Consider the following 18,955-nt stretch of genomic DNA (forward strand, 5'->3'; position numbering starts at 1 on the left):
AATACAAATAAGTTTTGAGCTCTGGTTAACGACACACATGCTGAAATACTTGGCAGGAAATGTACTGATGTCTGTATTTCACTTTGAATACATTACAGAAATAGATGGATTGAGAAATGGATCATTTGTGATCACCCAAGTATAGGAAAATGGTAATGGTGAAGTCCAGGTGGTAGGTATACAGGTGTTCAAGGTTAATCTTTCAACTTTGCTTGTATGTGTGAAACTTTTCATAATAAAGCATCAGGGGAGGGTGGTGTGAGGGACAGAGTCCTGCGTGTTGGCTTGGTTTTCTGGAATCGAAGGTCACTAGTCCCGAGTGGGTGCCCTACCCTGCCCCCAGGGTGAGGGCATGTTGGGGACACACTGGCCTGGAGGCTCTGCGCTCTCTAGGGAAGCCCCCAGCTGTCATAGGCTGGCTGAGAAAGCCTCGTCTGACCTCAAGGCTTTCCATGTGGGCTGAGGAGAAGGGATTTCCCTGAGGCCCTGGGATTCAGCCAACACCGTATCTGCAGACCCAGCACCCCTTTGCCCCATCTGAGCAGGGCAAGTTGGGAGAGGAGCCTGGCCAAGTCGGTGGCTGTGTGACCCTGTGTGAGTCACTCCCCACCTCCCTACGCGGCACTGTTCACGTATGTAAAATGAACGATAAACTCTAGTTTATTCCTTACAATGGTGGCCCCCCTGGTCCCTGCTCTGTCCCTCGGGGCTGCCAAAGACCTGAAGAACAACCCATTTTTTTTTCTAATCTTTTAATGGCTTTAATTTGAAAACAAAAGTGAAAAATGTTTTTATGGCGTATGAAAACCTGGTTGTGGGTAGTTCCCTGGTGACCTAGTGGTGGCCTGGGTTCAACACCTGGTCAGGGGAACTGAGATCCCACAAGCCGAGCAGCACGGCCACAAAACCCCCCAAAAACCGAGCTGCAGAATTTCCAGTTCATTACCTGAAAGTGAGAATTACACCATGTAGGAACTGAAGGCCTGAAGGCTTTCTAAGGTAGTTAGTGGTTAGAACTGCAGAGGTCAGTGTCTGAGCGAGGAGAAAAACACCTAGTGCTGATAACGCTGTCCATTGCAATATTTTATTCTTATTAATAAAAACGCTGATACTACTCAGGCATTAATTTAAGCACTTCACGTGTGTTAAAAGTTACTTCTTGCAATAAACCTTCATGGTAGGTACATTTTAATTATCCCATCTTAGAACAAAGAAACAAAAGGTTCTTCAAGTAACTTGGCCAAAGTCGTACAAGCAGCAAGTGTCAGAGGCAGGCCCCGAACCCAGACCATCGGGGATCAGACACCACACACTGACCCACGCTGCTGGAGCCGCTCTGCTCTAATGGAGCAGCCTGTTATAGCCCCCTCAGCGACCACAGCTGAGCCCCTTGGCCTCGTTTGCCATCAACCACCAGGTGCCACCAATTTCCCTCAGAATTCCAACTCAGCTCGAAGGCTCCCCTCATCCTCCTGGCCCCTGAGGGGTCACACACTCACACACACACACACTCACTCAGACTCTCTCGCATACACACCCCACCCCCACGAGAGCCCCTCACTTGCCCGCTCAGAAGCCTCCAGTGCCCCCCTCTCCCCGCGCCACACCTGCATGTCCCCGAAGCCCTGAACACAGCTAGGGCCACACCTTGGTGCCTCCTGCGCACACCCCGCCCCTGGGCTAGGGTGATCTTTCCCCCAAAGGGCTCCTTCTCATCCCTGGAGAGGCAACGTCTCCATCTCCCACCCCCAGAGTCTTCCCCCAACCCCCACGCTCAGTTACTCGACCCCTGAAGTGAAGTCACTTCCCATTGCCTCCCCCCAAAACAGGGTGGCATCTGCTCCAGCTCTAGGACCCCAGACCCAGTATGTGGCTGGCATCCTGGGAGCAGTTTGTTGAGCCCGGTCCCTTGGCACTGCCCCTGTGAGGGTTCAGTCAGACCACATTCCTCTCACTGGCAGCTCTGGGTCATGATGAAGATACAGACAGACAGTCGTGCTGAGTGGCTTGTAGGATATTAGTTTCCTGACCAGGGATCGAACCCAGGCCCTGGCAGTGAACACACCAAGTCCTAACCACTGGACCACCAGGGAATTCCCAGAAGATGAAGATTTAATGGGGCAGCTTATAAAAGGTCGCTGAGGACAGAGTGGATAGATCAGAAGTGGTATGAAATGGTCAGAACACGCTCCACTACAGGGTGGGAGTGAGGAGAGATCAGGAAACCAATACCCGAGTATCTGCCCTGGGCTGGGTCCTTTAACAATAAGCACATCAGTGGCTCAGCAGGTAGAGAACCTGCCTGCAATGCAGGAGACACAGGGGATGCGGGTTTAATTCCTGGGTCAGGAAGATCCCCTGGAAGAGGAAATGGCAACCCACTCCAGTATCCTTGCTGGGAAATCCCATGGGCAGGGGAGCCTGGCTCTATGGGGTCTATGGGGTTGCAAGAATCGGACACGACTGATCAACTAATACACACACTCAGGAACTGTCACAATACCCTGGGGCAGGGCTTATAAGCCTCAGAGATGAGCAGACTCAGAAGTTAAGGGTCTTGCCCGGGATCACGGGGGAGTAAGTGACACACTGGGGCTGCAGTGTCTATCCTGCCGGTCTGAGGCCCAAACTCTAGTCCATCCTGGCCCTCACAACCCTTCTCAGGGGTCTGCACCCACACATGCTGGGTCCTGCTGTGGCCCTGCTCACGCGTCATATCCACTAGGCCCAGAGCTGTGCTCCCAGTTCACAACTGTGTCACTGAGCCAAGGAGACAGTTTCTTGAGAAAAGACAAAATGAGCATGAGACATCAGAGTCAGCAATTAAGGCAGCGCGTCTAGAAGCCATGGGGCTCAGGATCGCAGCCAGGCCAACAGCCCTGGGCTGCAGTGTCCTGGAGAGGCAGATGCTGTCACCCCGAGCATGACCCGGTTGCCCAGGTCTCACTTGTGTTTGGGATGCCAACACCGGACAGCCACGACTAGGGGAACTCCCGTGGCCGTCATCACCAGCAATCACAAGGCCTCAGCCCCCACCCTTGCTGCCTGGGATCTAGGAAACGGGGAGCAAGAGGAGTCGAGGGCCGACTTGTGGAGCTGCATGGGGCTTAGGTGTGACCCACCAACTCAGGCCTGAATGGACAGGCATGGGAGGAGATGGTGGAGAAATGGCCCCACCCTCTAAAGTTCTAAAGATGCAAAACAGTAGGGAAATCACTGGATCTCAGCCTCAGCGTTGTGAAGGTCACAAAGGTAGATTACAGCTGGTTAGGAAGGCAGTTATCATTTAGGTGGCACTTTCCAATTCATCCAAGGTTTCCCCACTCTTCCATATTCTCCACTCATGACCCCCTTCCAGGCTGGGGACACTGAGGCTACCAGTTGCTCTCTCCAGGTCTCAATAGCCAGCTTCCTGTGCTCCAGATTCCAGTTCACACCCCTGATCTCTTCCCTTCCTGGCAAAGGGAGGTTTTAGAGCACGAGTCTGGTTTCAGTTGTCTTCACTTCAGGCCAACAGCTCAACCTGGCCCTCAGCATGACTTGTGGCTCTGACCACGGCTGTCTTGAAATGGCCTCATTCCCTATCAGGTGGCACGTGCTGGTCCTACAGAACTGCATTCCACACCAGCTCCCTCATGGGCTCTCACCCCAGGCCTCACCGCCCAGAATCTGGTTTGAACCTAGCACGTCCTGCAGGACTCCACTTAGAGGCATCCTCCCTGAAGAAGCGTCCTTAACCACCAGCTCTGAGGTCCCCAGGCCCCGTCTACCCTATTCACAGCACAGTCACCCAGCCCTGGCCCCACCCATTTCCTTTTCTTTCTCTCCCACAGACAGCAGAGCTTCTGGGAAGCAGGGCTGTGTCTCACATACCCCTAGCAGAGTGCCTGGCACCTAGTTAATATTTACAAATCAACCGACTAGGCACGAAGTTATGTGACTTGCCAGGGCCAGCGAGCTGGGCAGGGAGGGGGCTGGGAGGCACTGTGGAGCTCCTGTTGGCCTTGACCCCCCATGCTCAGTCCGGGCTTTTTCTGTCACTCTGGTTGTGTGGGTAAGAGAGGGAAGAGGAAAGGGCCCATGAAAGACAAATCTGGGATGCTGAGTGTTAGGTCTGAGGATGGGAGGGACAAAAGAATGAGCTAAGACGTTGACAAAATGCCACCAGCTGAGGAAAGAGAGCACCCATGCACATAAAGCTGGACAAGGACGAGGGCCCCAGCCTGGGTCACTGGCACCTCATGTCAGGAGGAGCAGATCTTGCAGCAGGGGCCACATACAACCACAAGAAAGAACCCGACAGTCCCCCATCTGTCCACAAACGCAGGTGCCACATCCCTGGACCACTAGCGATCTGCACAACCCATCCCCACACTTTTTCTCACTGGGGAAGGCAGATTCCCTTCCCCAGAAGGACACACAGGACTGAATGAGCTTCCACATGTGTGAAAAAGGAAAGATCATGGAGATGTTTCATTAAAAAGAAAAAAAAAAAGTCATACTTTCATCATGCTGCCAACAATAAAACACACACACAAATAAAACTCCTCCATGAGCAGATGAGGTCATGTCAACACACAGGGAAAGGTCCAGGAGGCTGGACAAGCACGTGATCCAGAAGATTAAAGGGATCACTTGGGCTTGCTCCCCAGTAAGAGCTCTTTCAACATGAGCCACTATTAATCATAACTCTAGGGGAAGATTTCCTTATGTTACCTGTTTTTAAGTCGAATTAGGGCAAGTGGGACACCTTACCTTCCTCTTAAAACAGCTATATTTAAACATTCCTTTTTGTTTACATGTAATCTGGCTCAGCGGTAAAGAATCCGCCTGCCAATGCAGAAGACTCGGGTTTGATCCCTGGGTCAGGAAGATCCTGTGCAGAAGGAAATGGCAATCCACTCCACTCTTGCCTGGGAAATCCCATGGGTAGAGAAGCCTGGTGGGCTAGTCTGTGGGGTCACAAAAGAGTCGAACACAGCTAAAGCGACTAAACAACAAATCCTAGATGACAACATTATCCTTCTGCTGGTCTCTGAACTGCAGGAAAAAAGGGTTTTTTTTAAAAAAAAAGAGAGAGAAAGCAGATTGCTCTCTTTCCCTTGGTCTCTAGGTCTGAGTGCTTCCTTAGGAATTTGCTCTGGGTATTTGAAGAGCACCTTACTCATCCTAGCTCCCATGTCAACATGTGTCAACATACAAATCCTCTCACCCTGCCCCACCAGAGGTGAGGTCATCACCTGCAACTGGCAGGTCACTTGCTGAAGGTCATACAGTGGCAGAGTGGGGGGACCTCAGTCAATCTATCCATCTAATCTCTCCTTCTTCTCTGACACGTGTACGTGTAAGACACAGACACATCTCTTATGTACCTATGGATGGTTTCCTGTTGTCATTTCCTGGTTACTGACTCTCAGGTACAATAATAATCAGCAAATGATCTGTGCCACAGGCTAAAAAACACTTCATGGCCCTGAGGAAAGGATGCGGCCTAAGTCACTAGTTTACCTGCCAGTATCATAAATAATTACTGATGATTTGTTCTATTATGAAACATGGAACTGACCAACTCAATTAGAACAGGATTTAAAATCTTCAGGCTGAGATGCGCTCTACATTCAGCTCCAAACTCAGCAATGATGGGCCGGACACCTGCTGAAAATCCATACTCATGTGGTTCCTAGGACAGCTTTGCTCTGTCTTGCCCAGAGAGGGGAGAATAAAGACCAGGTGACTATCAGGAACTACTGCAGGTAGAAAAGCTGGGAAGAGCAGGCTGAGGGACTGAGGACACCCTCCGAATGCCACACAGCTCACCAGAAGCACTAACTGTAGGTCAGACGGAGGCTGCACTGGCTAGGGCTATGGATGACACGAAGGGGCTTCATTGGCCATGGATACCAGGATCTGGCAGGAGTGGGACAGAGCTGCCACCCCTTGACCTTAGCCAGTGGGGGTGACCTGGCCCCCACTCTGCCCACCTCCCCTTCCTTCTGAGTCTGGAAGGCCCAGCCCCTACTCTTGTCCCCTAAGGCTTTCCCTGACCACTCAACAGGAAAGTTGCTCTCTTTGGATTCCTACAGTGGTTATACTCTGCACATTTGGCCATTAATCACATGATGTTCTCCCTGGCTCTCTTTGGTTCATTCAGTCATTCCACAAATATCTGCTAAACAACTGCCCTGTGCCAAGCACTGACAGGGTGGCTGGGGACCCTGCAGTAGGTAGGAGGTGGATTTCTGCCTGTGTGAAGCTCACAGGCTGGCAGGGGGGGCAGAGGGAGAAGCAGGTAAATTATGCAGAGTTATAAACTGGGTGAGTGCTATGAAGAAAACACATAGAATGCCAAGACAGAGACTGTGGGGCAGGGAAACCTCACAGAAGATCTCTCTGGGGAGCTGACATTTAACTACTACGAACTTCTAAATGTCCATTTGCACTTTGCAGCTCCCAACAGGCTGGAGGGCAGGGGAAGCAGACCTTCACAACGAGCGCTCTTGTAGCTAAGTTTGTGCTCTGGGACAAGAATGTGACTCTAAGGACTGCTTTGGTGAGTAAGTGCCCCCTCTGACACGCCCCTTGAGTGATCCAGCGATGGGAGCAACAACAAAGCCCGAAGCCAGCAGTCCCAGGAAGCATTTGACCCAACAGAACTGGCTCTGGCTCAGAACCCAGACCAAGGAGGTCGACGAAACAGGCATGCTGGATGCCTGAACAAACGGCCAGCTTCCAGACACCTGGCCCACTGCCAGGAGGTCTGGAGGTTGGCATGACCTGTCTGAAGGGCAACTTGGCAAAATCTGCCAAAACATACAATGCTTACGCCCTCTGACCCAGTAAATCCCATCACCTGGAATCTATCCTAGAAAATACTGGCATGTGTGCGCAAGAGTATGTGAGGAAATACGCAGGGTTCTTCCATTTATAACACCGAATCAACAGAAGCAACGTCAATGTCCATCAGTAGTGGCCTACCAGTCACAGAAATCATAGGACATCCTGCCACAGAATGTGTATCACAGAGCCGTTTAAAAAAAAAAAAAAAGTGATCTCAACAAAAAATTATTATGTGGAAAAACAGCCAGTTAAAGAACAGTACTCAGCGTGGGATGTATTTATGTTTGCATGTAGACTTACAGCTGTATGTTAACATACAGAGGAAGCCTGCAAAGACACACACCAAACTGATTCTAACAATCACATCTGCCACAGGGCAAGAAGAGATGCAGGCTTTACTTTACATCTCATATGCTTCTATTTTGTTGTCTTTTCCCCGGCAGTAATGAATTCACTCATATGATTAAAAATGCATTTTAAAGAGGTTTTTTTTTTTTAAGATAAAGTTCAGTGCCAAGAGATCAATCTAGTGTTTCTCTGTAGCTCAGCTTCGAACACTCTCCATCCAATTGGCCTTGGTTCCTACCTCTAACCACTTTTTCCTTTTTCCAACAATTCAGTTTCTCCTGGCTTTGTGGCACCTGACGACTTGTAGACATTTCCCATACCATTTTCAGACATCGTTTTCTCATTAAGACAGCCACAGGACAGAAAGCTGTTATCTGGAAAGTTCCATGGATACTTCATAACCACTGCAACTGTTTCCTGACCCACAGTGACCTGACGACCTGACAACAAGCTGTGGACTATTTCAGTGGAGCTTGCCAAGCCCCCCAGAGGCCCAGGGCAGGCCCTATGCCAGTCATCACTTTCAAAGGAAAAGGAAGGGGATTTTAGCAAGACAGAAGAGCCAGAACAACTTTTTGGATTTCTTCAAAGTACTTCAAGAAGTTTGCAGCCTGCAGATTTCTGCTTGCATGGACAGAGGCAGGAGGTGCTGAGTATCCACCACCAGTAACCTGCGTGTGTGACAGGCAGAACAGATCCCCTGGCTTGCTCCCATCCAGTCTACAGAGCTCTCCATCTCTCTTCCTGCAGTGCACAAACTAAGATAAATAGTCAGGCTGGATATGAGTTGTCCAAAAACGTCCATGCAGGAAATACCAGACCCATCACTCATTGCAAGAGCCCTAACTCCCTTCTTCTTTCCCAGCAGCTAACCTTAGAGGCAAAAAGTCTCCGTGGGGATTATTCACTGGCATCACTGGTCTCTCTATCGAGCTGTGCTTCCCATTAGTCCATTATGCACAGGAAATGCGAGGCTGTGCCAATGGCAATTGAAACGGTGAACAGCACAAGTGATTCTCGTAAGACCTCGACAATTAGGACACAGCTGACCTGAGGGAACACAGCATGGTGAACGAGGGGCCCTCAGAGAAGTGTGCTAGACAACCTGCAACAGAATCATTGGAGAACTTGTTAAAAATACAAAATCCAAGGACTTCCCTCGCAGTCTGGTGGCTAAGACTCCAATGCAAGGGGCCTAGGTTTGATCCCTGATCAGGGAACTAGATCCTGAGTGCCACAACTAAAGATCCCAGTGCAGCCAAATAAAGATTAAAAAAAAAAAAAAAATCCAATCAATACCTCTGGGAGTGGGATCAGGGAATCTGCTTTAAAAAAAAATCAAAGCCATGTAACTGTTACAGCTGTAACATAACCACAGGACTTAAAAACACCTTAACAAGGAATCTGCGTTTTTTAACAAGCTTCCTGCAATGATTCTGATGCAGAGAACCAACGTTCCACGGCTCCAAGGGAGAGGCTGTCCCCAGGTTGGAGGAAGGTCAGAGTTCCATGCTGGTCTTTCTCATTTTAGGATGTCTCTCGGCCTCCTCTCTGGCTAAATTACTTCTCTCCTAAGGACTCTGCCTTTGCTCCCGCTGCTCCAAAGTCCGCAAAGTCTCCCCTCCCCACTTTCACAAACTGCTCTCACTCTGGGGGCCGCAGTCCAGGAAGTCATGGAAAGCAAAGTGTAGGGGAAGAAGCAAACCAGCCAAGATGGTGTGATCAGGCTCTCTCACCCCACGGTCTCTCGCTCTTGCCCCACGTTTTGTGAATAATGATGATGTAACAGCTGAGATCACTTAGAGCCCTGCTCGTGTGCATCACGAGGTACTAGTGTGGCCATAGGCTACTTCTGTTCTGTAAGTACATATAAGCTCCACCTGGAAAGCCACTGGGTTATGTGATGTTATGGCTGCTGCTGCATCTTCTGCACCAGCCAGAAGAGAATAAATGTGTCTGCAGTTCCTACAGCTCCTCGCATCTTCTTCCAGCCTCTTAGCATGCGCCTTGCCTACCCTGGGTTCAACGAATAGTGCGCACAGTGAGATACAGCGAGACAACTGGTGCTGTGAGCAGGATCAGAAATACACCAAGCCTTCCCCAAACTTGGTTCTTGGCTCCTCCAATGACCCTGGGCAATCGACAACCTCTGTGAGCCTTGGTTCCCATTTGTAAAGTAGGGATCACAGTCTCACAGGCTTGCTGCGAGAATTCAATGCAATATACGTTAGCCAAGTTCAGTTTCCCCCACGGCTCTTACTGCCCTACCTTCTCTACAGACCCTCAAGCTACTTGAGGGGAAGAAGTGCCCCTCATTCACATCCAAACACCTGCTGGCAGAACCCAGGGCCCAGGTGGAAAGTTTGAGGTTGCTAAATGAATCCCTGTCGCTGGGCTGTCCTTGACTCTTACCTGCCCAATGTTGAAGGTCAGTGTGATGGCATAAAAGAAATTGGAGTTGGCACTTCCTGCATAAATCCAGAGATGCCACAGGACAGGGAAGAGCAGAGAGCAGATGATGATGATGCAGGCGAGGACAAATATGTTTCGCAGAACTGCAAAGGAGATGGTCACCATTAGCAGGACTACAAAGACACATGGTTACTGTTAGCCTGGCGCTGACTCTCTCTGGGTCCCTTGTGGTGATGGCCCCGCAGCACAGAGAGGCCCAGGAAAAGCTTGGTGGAGCTCAAAGGCAGAACACCTCTGCTTCCCCACCCCAACACACACACACACACACACACACACACACACACTCAGACACACACACAAGACGCAACCTCAGACCCTTGGCAATGGCTCCTTCCACCCAAAGCTGGTGGGAGGTACTAGCTTGGACTCTACCTCCGACTCTGGGCTCAGCTGGCTACAGTCAGTAATGCCGTGAATGCCTCTGGGCACTGCAAGGGGCGGGGGAACTTCAGCAAGACACTGCCCTTAAACCCCCAATCCCAGGGTGTCCATGAGTAACTCCTCTCCTGGCCCCAAGCAGAGTGCTTTCTGACCTCTGTGGATCATAGATACGAATGGCAGCACGAACCCCTCAGTGTCTCTAGGATGCCACAGCTCAGGTCTTAGGAAACACATTTTCCATTCTCCGCAGTTCATATCTTAGGTCTCCTTCCTTGCTTTTCAAATGTCCCTCACTCTTCCTTAGATGATCTCTTTTTTCTACCCTCCCTCTTTACCATGATCCCCCCACTCCCTGAGGGAACGTAGAATCCCACCAGGGAGAAGCTCCCCCGAAGCCCCTGGGAGGACCGGCTACACAGAGTGGTCTGTGGGCAGGCCGGCAGGCAGAGTTCCACTGGGGGAAAGGCAGCCTGATAGTGGAGCACAGACCTCAGAGAGACCTTGGTTAAAATTCCTAGGGACTTTCCTGGTGGTCCAGTGGTTAAGAATATGCCCTGCAATACAGGGAATTCGGGTTCACTCCACGGCTGGGGAACTAGGATCCCACATGCCACAGAGCAACCAAGCCCTCACACTGCTTTTAGAAGCCCCCCATGCACTGCATGAAGATCTGGCAAGCTGCAGTGAGACCCGATGAAGCCAAATAAATAACTTAAAAAAAAATTCTTGCTCTTCCAGCAAGTTTCTCAGAATTTCAGCTTCCCCATCTCTAAAATAGGGCTAAAATGCCTACTTCATGGAGTGTTCCATGAATTAAACAAGTTGTGGAGAAGCTAGCAAGGATGTATTACTGTGTGTTTCTATTGCCATGGTAACAAATGATCACAAACTTAGTGGCTTAAACAATATAATGCATTGTCTTACAGTCTGGGAGGACGGAAGTCCACAGGCTCTGGTGGCTCTGGGGGAGAATCCACTTGCTAGCCTTTGCAGCACCGGGAGGCTGCGGGCACTTCTGGCTCAGGACTCCCATTTTCAACCAGCAATGTCGGATTGAGTCCTTCTCATGTCGTATCATTATGGCCTCCTCTTCTGCCTCCCTCTTCCACTTTTTTTTTTTAACGGACTTTAGTTTTTAATATATGTGCTGTCAAAGCGAGCACATTTAACGGACTTTAGTTTTTAGAGCAGTTTTAGGTTCACAGCAAAGCTGAGTGGTATGTAGAGACTGCCCATGAACCCTCCTGCCTCTACTTATGCTCTTAAGGGCACTTGAGATTACACTGGGCCCACATGGATAATTTAGGATACTCTCCCCATCTGAAGGCCATCTGTCATGTAAGGTGATCTAGTCACAGGTTCTGGGGATGATGAGGTGACATTTGTCGGGAGCAAGGAGGGGGCGTTTTTCTGCCTAACACAGGGGTCTCCAGACTCTGGGATCTAATGCCTGATAAGCTGAGGTGGAGCTGATATAATAGAAATGAAGTGCACAATAATGTAATGCATTATTATATACAATATATAATTATATATCATATATTTATATAATATGTAATTTATATATTCTATATTACATATATATTATATATATTTATATATTATATATATTTATAATATATATATATTCTATATTATATAACCCAAACCATCTCTCCCCACCCCATCTATGGAAATTATATATAACATATAGTTATATAATATGTAATTTATATATTATATATTACATATATAATATATATTATATTATATATATTTATAATATATATATTCTATATTATATAACCCAAACCATCTCTCCCCACCCCATCTATGGAAATTATATATAACATATACTTCTATAATATGTAATTTATATATTCTATATTACATATATAATATATATTATATATATTTATAATATATATATTCTATATTATATTATATAACCCAAACCATCTCTCCCCACCCCATCTATGGAAAACTTGTTTTCCATGAAACCAGTCCCTAGTGCCAAAAAGGTTGGGGGCCACTGACCTACCATTGTGATTTTTTTTCCCTCTTCTTAATTCAACAGGGGATGTCTGACAGTAGGATTATATATACTATTTTTGTTTCTTTATATTTTATTGTATTTTTAAATAAAATAATATCATTTAAAATTAATTAATTAGAAGACTACTTTAAAAAAAACCTGAGCGATTAATAAAAGCTTAGGTCTGATTCTCAGCAGGCACTCAGTCAATAGAGGTTCCCCTCCCCTCTCTGATCCTGACCTTCAGGAAATCCCTTCTCCAAAGTCAGAGTTCAGAGATATTTAAGAGATGGGGAAAACTCTTGAACCTTAAGGCCTCTTATCTCAGCTGTACAACGACTTGGCTGAAATGCTATACTGGGGGTTCAGGTGTTGGAAAGGGGACTGGATTACAGTCAAGGTTCTCAATTCCGGTTGTAAAATGAACTCATCTGGGGAGCCCCACCCACACTACGTGAATCAGTCCATAGGGGTGGGGCCCAGGCATCCATATTGGTTTCTAAAAGCATCCCTGGTGATTCCAATATGCAGCCAAAGCTGTGAACCACTGGGTCACAGTGGCAGACCTTTGCCCAGTAAGAGGCCCATGCTGGTCTGCAGCAGAGACTCCGCTGGTCAGTGTCACAGTGAGAATAACCAGGCCAAGGTAGTTCAGAGATCTTGTTAGAGCTGAAGGTTTTCAACTTAAGCTTCATTCTTTATTGAGTAATCACAGGTGTCTTGCTGCTGGCTGCTGTTGTTAGAAAGTCCTTTCTTTTATAAAATCGGGACAAATGGCCAGTAGTTGACTGTTTTCGTGCCTTCAGTAAAATAAAAAGTTGGGAACTCTGTCACCAGGATTTTTTTGAAATGCTAGTGGTCCCTGAAATCCCATGATTTGGAAACACTGGCTTGGAGGGCTTGCAAGGTGCTCTCTTCTGATCTGAAATTTCCACACTTCTGGGTTTTCACAGCTGAGAGGTGAAAGCCTTGACTCAAGCCTCTCTGAGAACTCTCAGAGGCCTCAGTCTTGCTCCCAGAAACAGAAGTCTGGGGAGAAAGATGTGTACACTGAGAGTTATTATTAAACAAAGTTACAACCTCAAGAAAAGAGATGAAGTGAGTGACGGTCACTCAGTTGTGTCTGACTCTTTGTGATCCCATGGACTATACAGTCCATGGAATTCTCCAGGCCAGAATACTGGAGTGGGAAGCCTTTCCCTTCTCCAGGGGATCCTCCCAACACAGGGATTGAACCCAGGTGTCCAGCCTTGCAGGTGGATTCTTTACCAGCTGAGCCACAAGGGAAGCCCAGGACACGTCTATTTACCATTCCTCCACTTCATCACTATTTACATTCTTTTCTCAATGGTTCTTTCTTTAAAAAACAAAACACTCCTAATATTTTCAGAGGTTTTTTTTTAAATTTTTTTTAAAAATTATTCATTTTTCTGCATTGGGTCTTCACTGCAGCAAATAGGTTTCTCTCTAGTTGGGCTCAGTAGGCCCGAGGTATATGGATCCTAGTTCTCATACCAAGGATCAAACCTCTGTCCCTTGCACTGGAAGCTGGATTCTTAGCTAGTGGATCACTAGGGGAGTCCTTCAGTGGTTCTTTCTGATTTCCGGGTAATTATTTTGCTGAAAAGAATACACAGTATTCCTAAAATAAAACTCCTGTGGTCTGGCAGTCCAGGTGGGTCTTTGCTCCGTGTCTCCAGTCTCTCTGTATTTTAGAGCCGGTGACAAGGAGGTGACCAAGTGCAGAGACTGAGACAGGGTCACACGCACCTCCTAGGGGCAATCACAAAAAGCTGTGACGATGCTTTCCTTGTGTCCTGAGGAGCTGTCACCACATCCAACTGGCTTCTGGCCTGTGGTGACCTTTGCAGGACTGCGGAGCTGCTACCCACTCTTGCTGGCTGACTGGCCTGAGGATTCCAGCTATACGCCAGAGCAGATGGAGCCAGGGACCTGGGGCACAGGACGGCCTGTTCCAGCACCACAACGATTCGGAGATGTCAGAGGTGACCAGGTGACCCTTCATCCGCCGTGCTGGGCCAGATGGAATCAGATTTCCCACCAAGTTCCCTGGGTGACTTCCTCGGATCTCTGGCTCCATTGCTGACAAACTGAAACTTCATGCAAGTTCCTTTCCCCCTCTGAGTCTCAGGCATTGAGAATAAAATTCTACTGGAAGAATCCAGTCCCATTGGGAGGGGCACAGAAAGGACTTAGGGACTTTAAAGGTCATGGTGCTGTTTCTTTTCTTAAACTAGGTGCTGGGCACATGGAAATTTATTGTATTTTTTTTAATAATCAGTGCATATTTTAAAATCAATATTCCTTTATCTGTATATAATAGTTAATACAAAAAAAGGAAAAATGAAGGACACACACACACACAAAATCCAGCCCTTTGGTAACTGGCTCTTTGAGCTTGACCACTGCAGACTGGCACAGGCCCTGCCAGCAGGCTGTTCCCTAACACCGTGCTTGTGCATCTGTCTGACTCATCCTGGCCCCAAGCTCCGCAGAGTCCCAGCATCTGGGACCTGCACTCGGGGGAGGGCCCATGTGCCTCTCCTCCCCACTGAGCAGAACACGAAAACAAAACGGCGAATGTGCGAGCAGGCATGCTGACACTGGTAACTCTCGTCTAAACTGAATTCTTAAACACATGAGAAGTCTGAGTATATTCAGCCTAGGTGTAAAGACCTCACAAAGTCTCCACTCGCACGTCCACACGACCAGGCTGAAGATGCCCTGGACAAACAGAATGACTCATAGCTGTCTTGCCCCAAACAGACACGCCAAGTCTGAGCGTTCTCTGCTGCAGGAGCTGCTCCTGGCAGCCAACACTGTCTGTGCGCCCTTCAGACAAGCTCAACTTGCCCAGTGAGCCAGCAACAGCATTTATTAGCTCATCCAGGTTTCCGGAAACCCCATCCTTGTTTTTTGTGCCTCATAACCCCAGAGGGCATAAAATAGTTCAAGTTTTGAAAAATATGTTTATTTCAATGACTCTGAGTGACTCTGGTTATCAAGCCTGAAGCTTTGATCATGAAACTATGCAGGAGACCTCCCTGTGTAATTAATACTACTAATAATAACAGTGGGGCTACTTACATTTATTCTTTCTCAGATCTCAAACACCCCTGAAAGATACTCTGACAGATGGAAAAACGGGAGACTCAGAAAGGTTAAACTACTTGCTAGTAATGGGAAAGCCAGAATTCAGACTCACGACTGTCTGGCTCCAGACTCTGTTTAGCAATATGGGATGAAAGATCTCACCTGAGGGAGACAACCTCTGTGGGAGAGACTGCCAGAGAAACTCCATCTTAGGGGAAAGAGGACCAACGTCCCCCAGACTCACCCCATCACAAACTGGGGTATGTTCACATGTCCTGTGCCTTTGGGACTTGCCAAGGGGCCCCAGGCTGACTCTGACAGCCCTCTACTGGGTGATTCTTATCGGTTCAATGAGGATGCCACGAGCAGAAGATGCTACTTCCTGCTTCCGATCTGCTCGACTGGTCACTGCCCCACCTGGAGGAGCAGCCCTACTTGTCCTGCCCACTCACCTGTTTACCTTTGCTCAGAGGCCCACTTCTATAGACAGGTTTCTTTCTAGCAGCTGGTCAGTTTCACTTCCCGGTTGATACTCAGCAGCCCCAAAACAACAACAAAGACATTTCCTCTGAAGCCTGTCCTCCCCAGGTTTATTGACACCTTGTTGTGCAAGGAAATTTCTGCAGCTCCCTTCCCGTTTTAGAGAATCAGATGGTGCTGGGCCACTGGCACTGCTTCTTTATTAGGGAAGTCCAAAAATCCCATCCACAGAGACTGGGACTGACATATACACAACACTACCATATATAAAACAGATAACTAATAAGGACCTATTGTATAGCACAGGGAGCTCTCTAATAGCCTGTATGGGAAAAGAATTCAAAAAAGGAGTGTATGTATGTATATATATAATTGATCCACTTTGCTACATACCTGAAACTAACACAACATTATAAATCAACTAAACTCCAAAAAAAACTATTAAAAAAAAAAAAACCATCCACAAACATTTGAACATTTGTTATGTTGTTCTGTGTGTCATCAGGTGTAATCCTGGATGCTGGGGACACAGAGGTGAGTGAGTCATGAGGCTACTCTTAGGGAGCCCACAAACAGTGCAAAGAACCCAGAGGACACAGAGCCTGACTGAGGGCAACAGCAGGAAATGCTAGAAAGAACAACTAGATCAGCACTAGGCTGACTTCAGAGGAAGAACTTGAATGGGTCTTCAAAGTAGGCAGGAAGTCTATGGTTGCCCGCTTGTCGTGTATGGTACAGCATGGGGAAAATGTTTCAAAGCCAATGAATGGTTCAGAGCCACACTGTCCAGCATGACAGACACTAGCCATGTGTGGCTTCTTTAAATTAGATTAAAAATTCAGCTCCCCAGTCACACTCGTGGCTACTCTATTGGACTGGGCAGATACAGGGCATGTGTATCATCACAGAAAGCCCTACTGGGCAGTGCTGGCTGGAGGCATTTGGATGCCAATGCCAGCCCTTCTACTTACCAGTCTTGCACCCTTGAACAAGCAACTCTATCTTTCTGTACCTTAGTTTTCTCATCTGCAAACGGGGATACTCTTCCTCAAAGTCTAGTGTGAAGATAAAATGAGCTGATGCACATAACATTCTTAGAACCACAGCGACCAGGTACACAGTCATCGTTCAATAAATGCTGGTAATTTTTTTTATTATTACCACTTGTGTGTAGCACCGAGGGGCAGATATTGTGCTTCATGTCACTGCTGGCACAGCAGGTACCCAAAAAAATGCCTGTTCATTCCTAACCACCCCCACCCCCCACGGGCTGTTTTCATCCAGGGCGAGGTGACACAAACCTGTGCCAGAGGGTGCAAGGTGGGGGTACTCACATCTATAGAGATGGTTCCACACGGGGAAGAAGGCCATGTAGAGGGCCACGTCCCCCACCGTCGGGTAGGACTTGAAGATGGCGATGATGGCAATCTGGATGAACATGAAGAAGATAGGGTGCTCCCTGGGGCAAGACAGGGCAGAGAGAGAGAGGGGGAGGTCAGTCAGGGACCAGGCCCACCCCAGAGTCTCCTCACTCCAGCCCTGAAACCCAAATACACTCTCTAGGGGACTTTACGCAGGGCAGGCTCCACCATCCACAAAACACAGGGCCAGGCCCAGCAGGAGGGCAAAAAAACTGCAGGGACCCAAAGATGCACACAGGTAGTGAGAAGAACCCAGCCCACACTAGAGACAGCCCATAGAGACACTTCCCATCAACCCCCACCCCCTGCAGCTCCGGGCCTTCCCCCAGGAGCCCAGAGGAGGAAAACAAATGAAGTCAGCGGTCTCTATCACTAGGTTTAAATGACTGCTTGTCAGAGTAATTAGGCAGCACCCTTGCCAGAGGCCCCTGACATTGGACCCGGACAGGAAGTACCTCTTGGCCAATGCTTGTTTTCTCTGACAACAAGGTCAGTGGGGACTACAGATCTCTAGCTGTGATGAGCTCCTTTCCTGAAACGGCTGCATGCGGCTTTCTGCTCTTAAGGGCTGGAACTGGGGGCTTTTCTGGTGGTCCAGTGCAAAGGCTCTGTGCTCCCAATGTGGGGGGCCTGGGTTTGACCTCTGGTCAGGAAACTAGATCTCACAAGCCACAACTAAGAGTTTGCATGCCGCAACTAAGACCTAATGCAGTCAAATAAATAAAAATGAACTTTAATGGGGGAGGGAGGGGCTGGAACTGGAGTTCTAATCACCTTAAACTAGTAAGACTGGCTGCCATTTCCTGAGCCTCCACTTGTTTCAGTTCTGCGCTAGGCATCTTTTCTTGCATCCATGCTCCTCACTACCTCCCACCTGGAAGGAAGCAATGCTGTCGCTGTACTTTGTGGATGAGGAAATCAGGTTCAGAGAACATAAGAGAGTTCGAAAGTGATGGAGTGGCTTGTCTTCAGAGCACCTAAGCACCGCCAGTGCTATTCTCCCGAGTGCCCAGCAGGACCACAGCTCTGATCAGGAAGGCTGAGACAGAACTCAGCCTCCAGTGCTCCTCCAAGAGCTGACTGAGTGCAGAAGAGAATCTGCCAGGAAGAAGCCAGATGTGCACCCTCCTCAGGTCTGAACAGTGTGCACATGGCCTACTTTTGCACAGGACCCAGAAGGGTGTCTTCAGGTTAATGGCATCCTTGCCTTGTAGGTCAAAGGTCAGGTCACTCAATGGATGTAAATCTGAGATGTGGAGACAAATTTGTACACACCCAAATACTACTAGGAGGCAAATGACTCAGAAACTCAGCTAAAAAGTTTCTGAGTCAAAGTTTCTGACTGCAAACTCACATAGTCTCACATCTCTAGGAAGGGTCTGACTATCTCAGTGAGCATTTTCCTAAGGCTCATCCAAGTCATTGGTTTGGGCTTTCTAGGTAGCTGGTAACAGCTGCACCATTCCAAAAAACATGGTGAATGTATGGCTGAGTCCCTTTGCTGTTCACCTGAAACTATTGCAAAGTTGTTAATTGGCTCTACTCCAATACCAAATAAAAAGTTTCTTTTTTTTTTTTTAAAAACCCACACAACATTGAGGACTTCCCTGGTGGCTCAGTGGTAAAGAACCCACCTGCCAGCACAGGGGACAGGGGTTCAATCCCTTGTTTAAAATGATTCCACATGCCGTGGAGCACCTAAGCCCGTGCGACCCAACTACTGAGTCCACACTCTAAAGTCAGAGAGCCGCAACTACTGGGCCTGCTAGCCACAACTACTGAAGCCCGTGTGCCTAGAGCCTGTGCTCCGCAACAAGAGAGGCCACTGCAACGACAAGCCAGCACATCGCAACTGGGGTGTAGCCCTGCTCGCCACAAGTAAAGAAAA

At 48.3% G+C, this 18,955-nt stretch overlaps 1 protein-coding gene across 1 annotated transcript in view; it reads right to left on the minus strand.

The window, feature by feature from the left end:
* The window catches only part of PIGU (phosphatidylinositol glycan anchor biosynthesis class U), an 89,693-nt gene that overhangs the window by 5,385 nt on the left and 65,353 nt on the right, over positions 1-18,955 (minus strand). Inside the window, exons 10-11 of the mRNA XM_065921855.1 lie at positions 16,981-17,105; positions 9,598-9,740 (exon numbers count right to left, since the gene is read on the minus strand). Coding sequence (XP_065777927.1) covers positions 9,598-9,740; positions 16,981-17,105 — 268 coding nt within the window. The remainder of the gene's footprint in view (positions 1-9,597; positions 9,741-16,980; positions 17,106-18,955) is intronic.

Source organism: Muntiacus reevesi, chromosome 2 (genome assembly GCF_963930625.1).
Source record: "Muntiacus reevesi chromosome 2, mMunRee1.1, whole genome shotgun sequence".
Taxonomy (NCBI): Eukaryota; Metazoa; Chordata; class Mammalia; order Artiodactyla; family Cervidae; genus Muntiacus; species Muntiacus reevesi.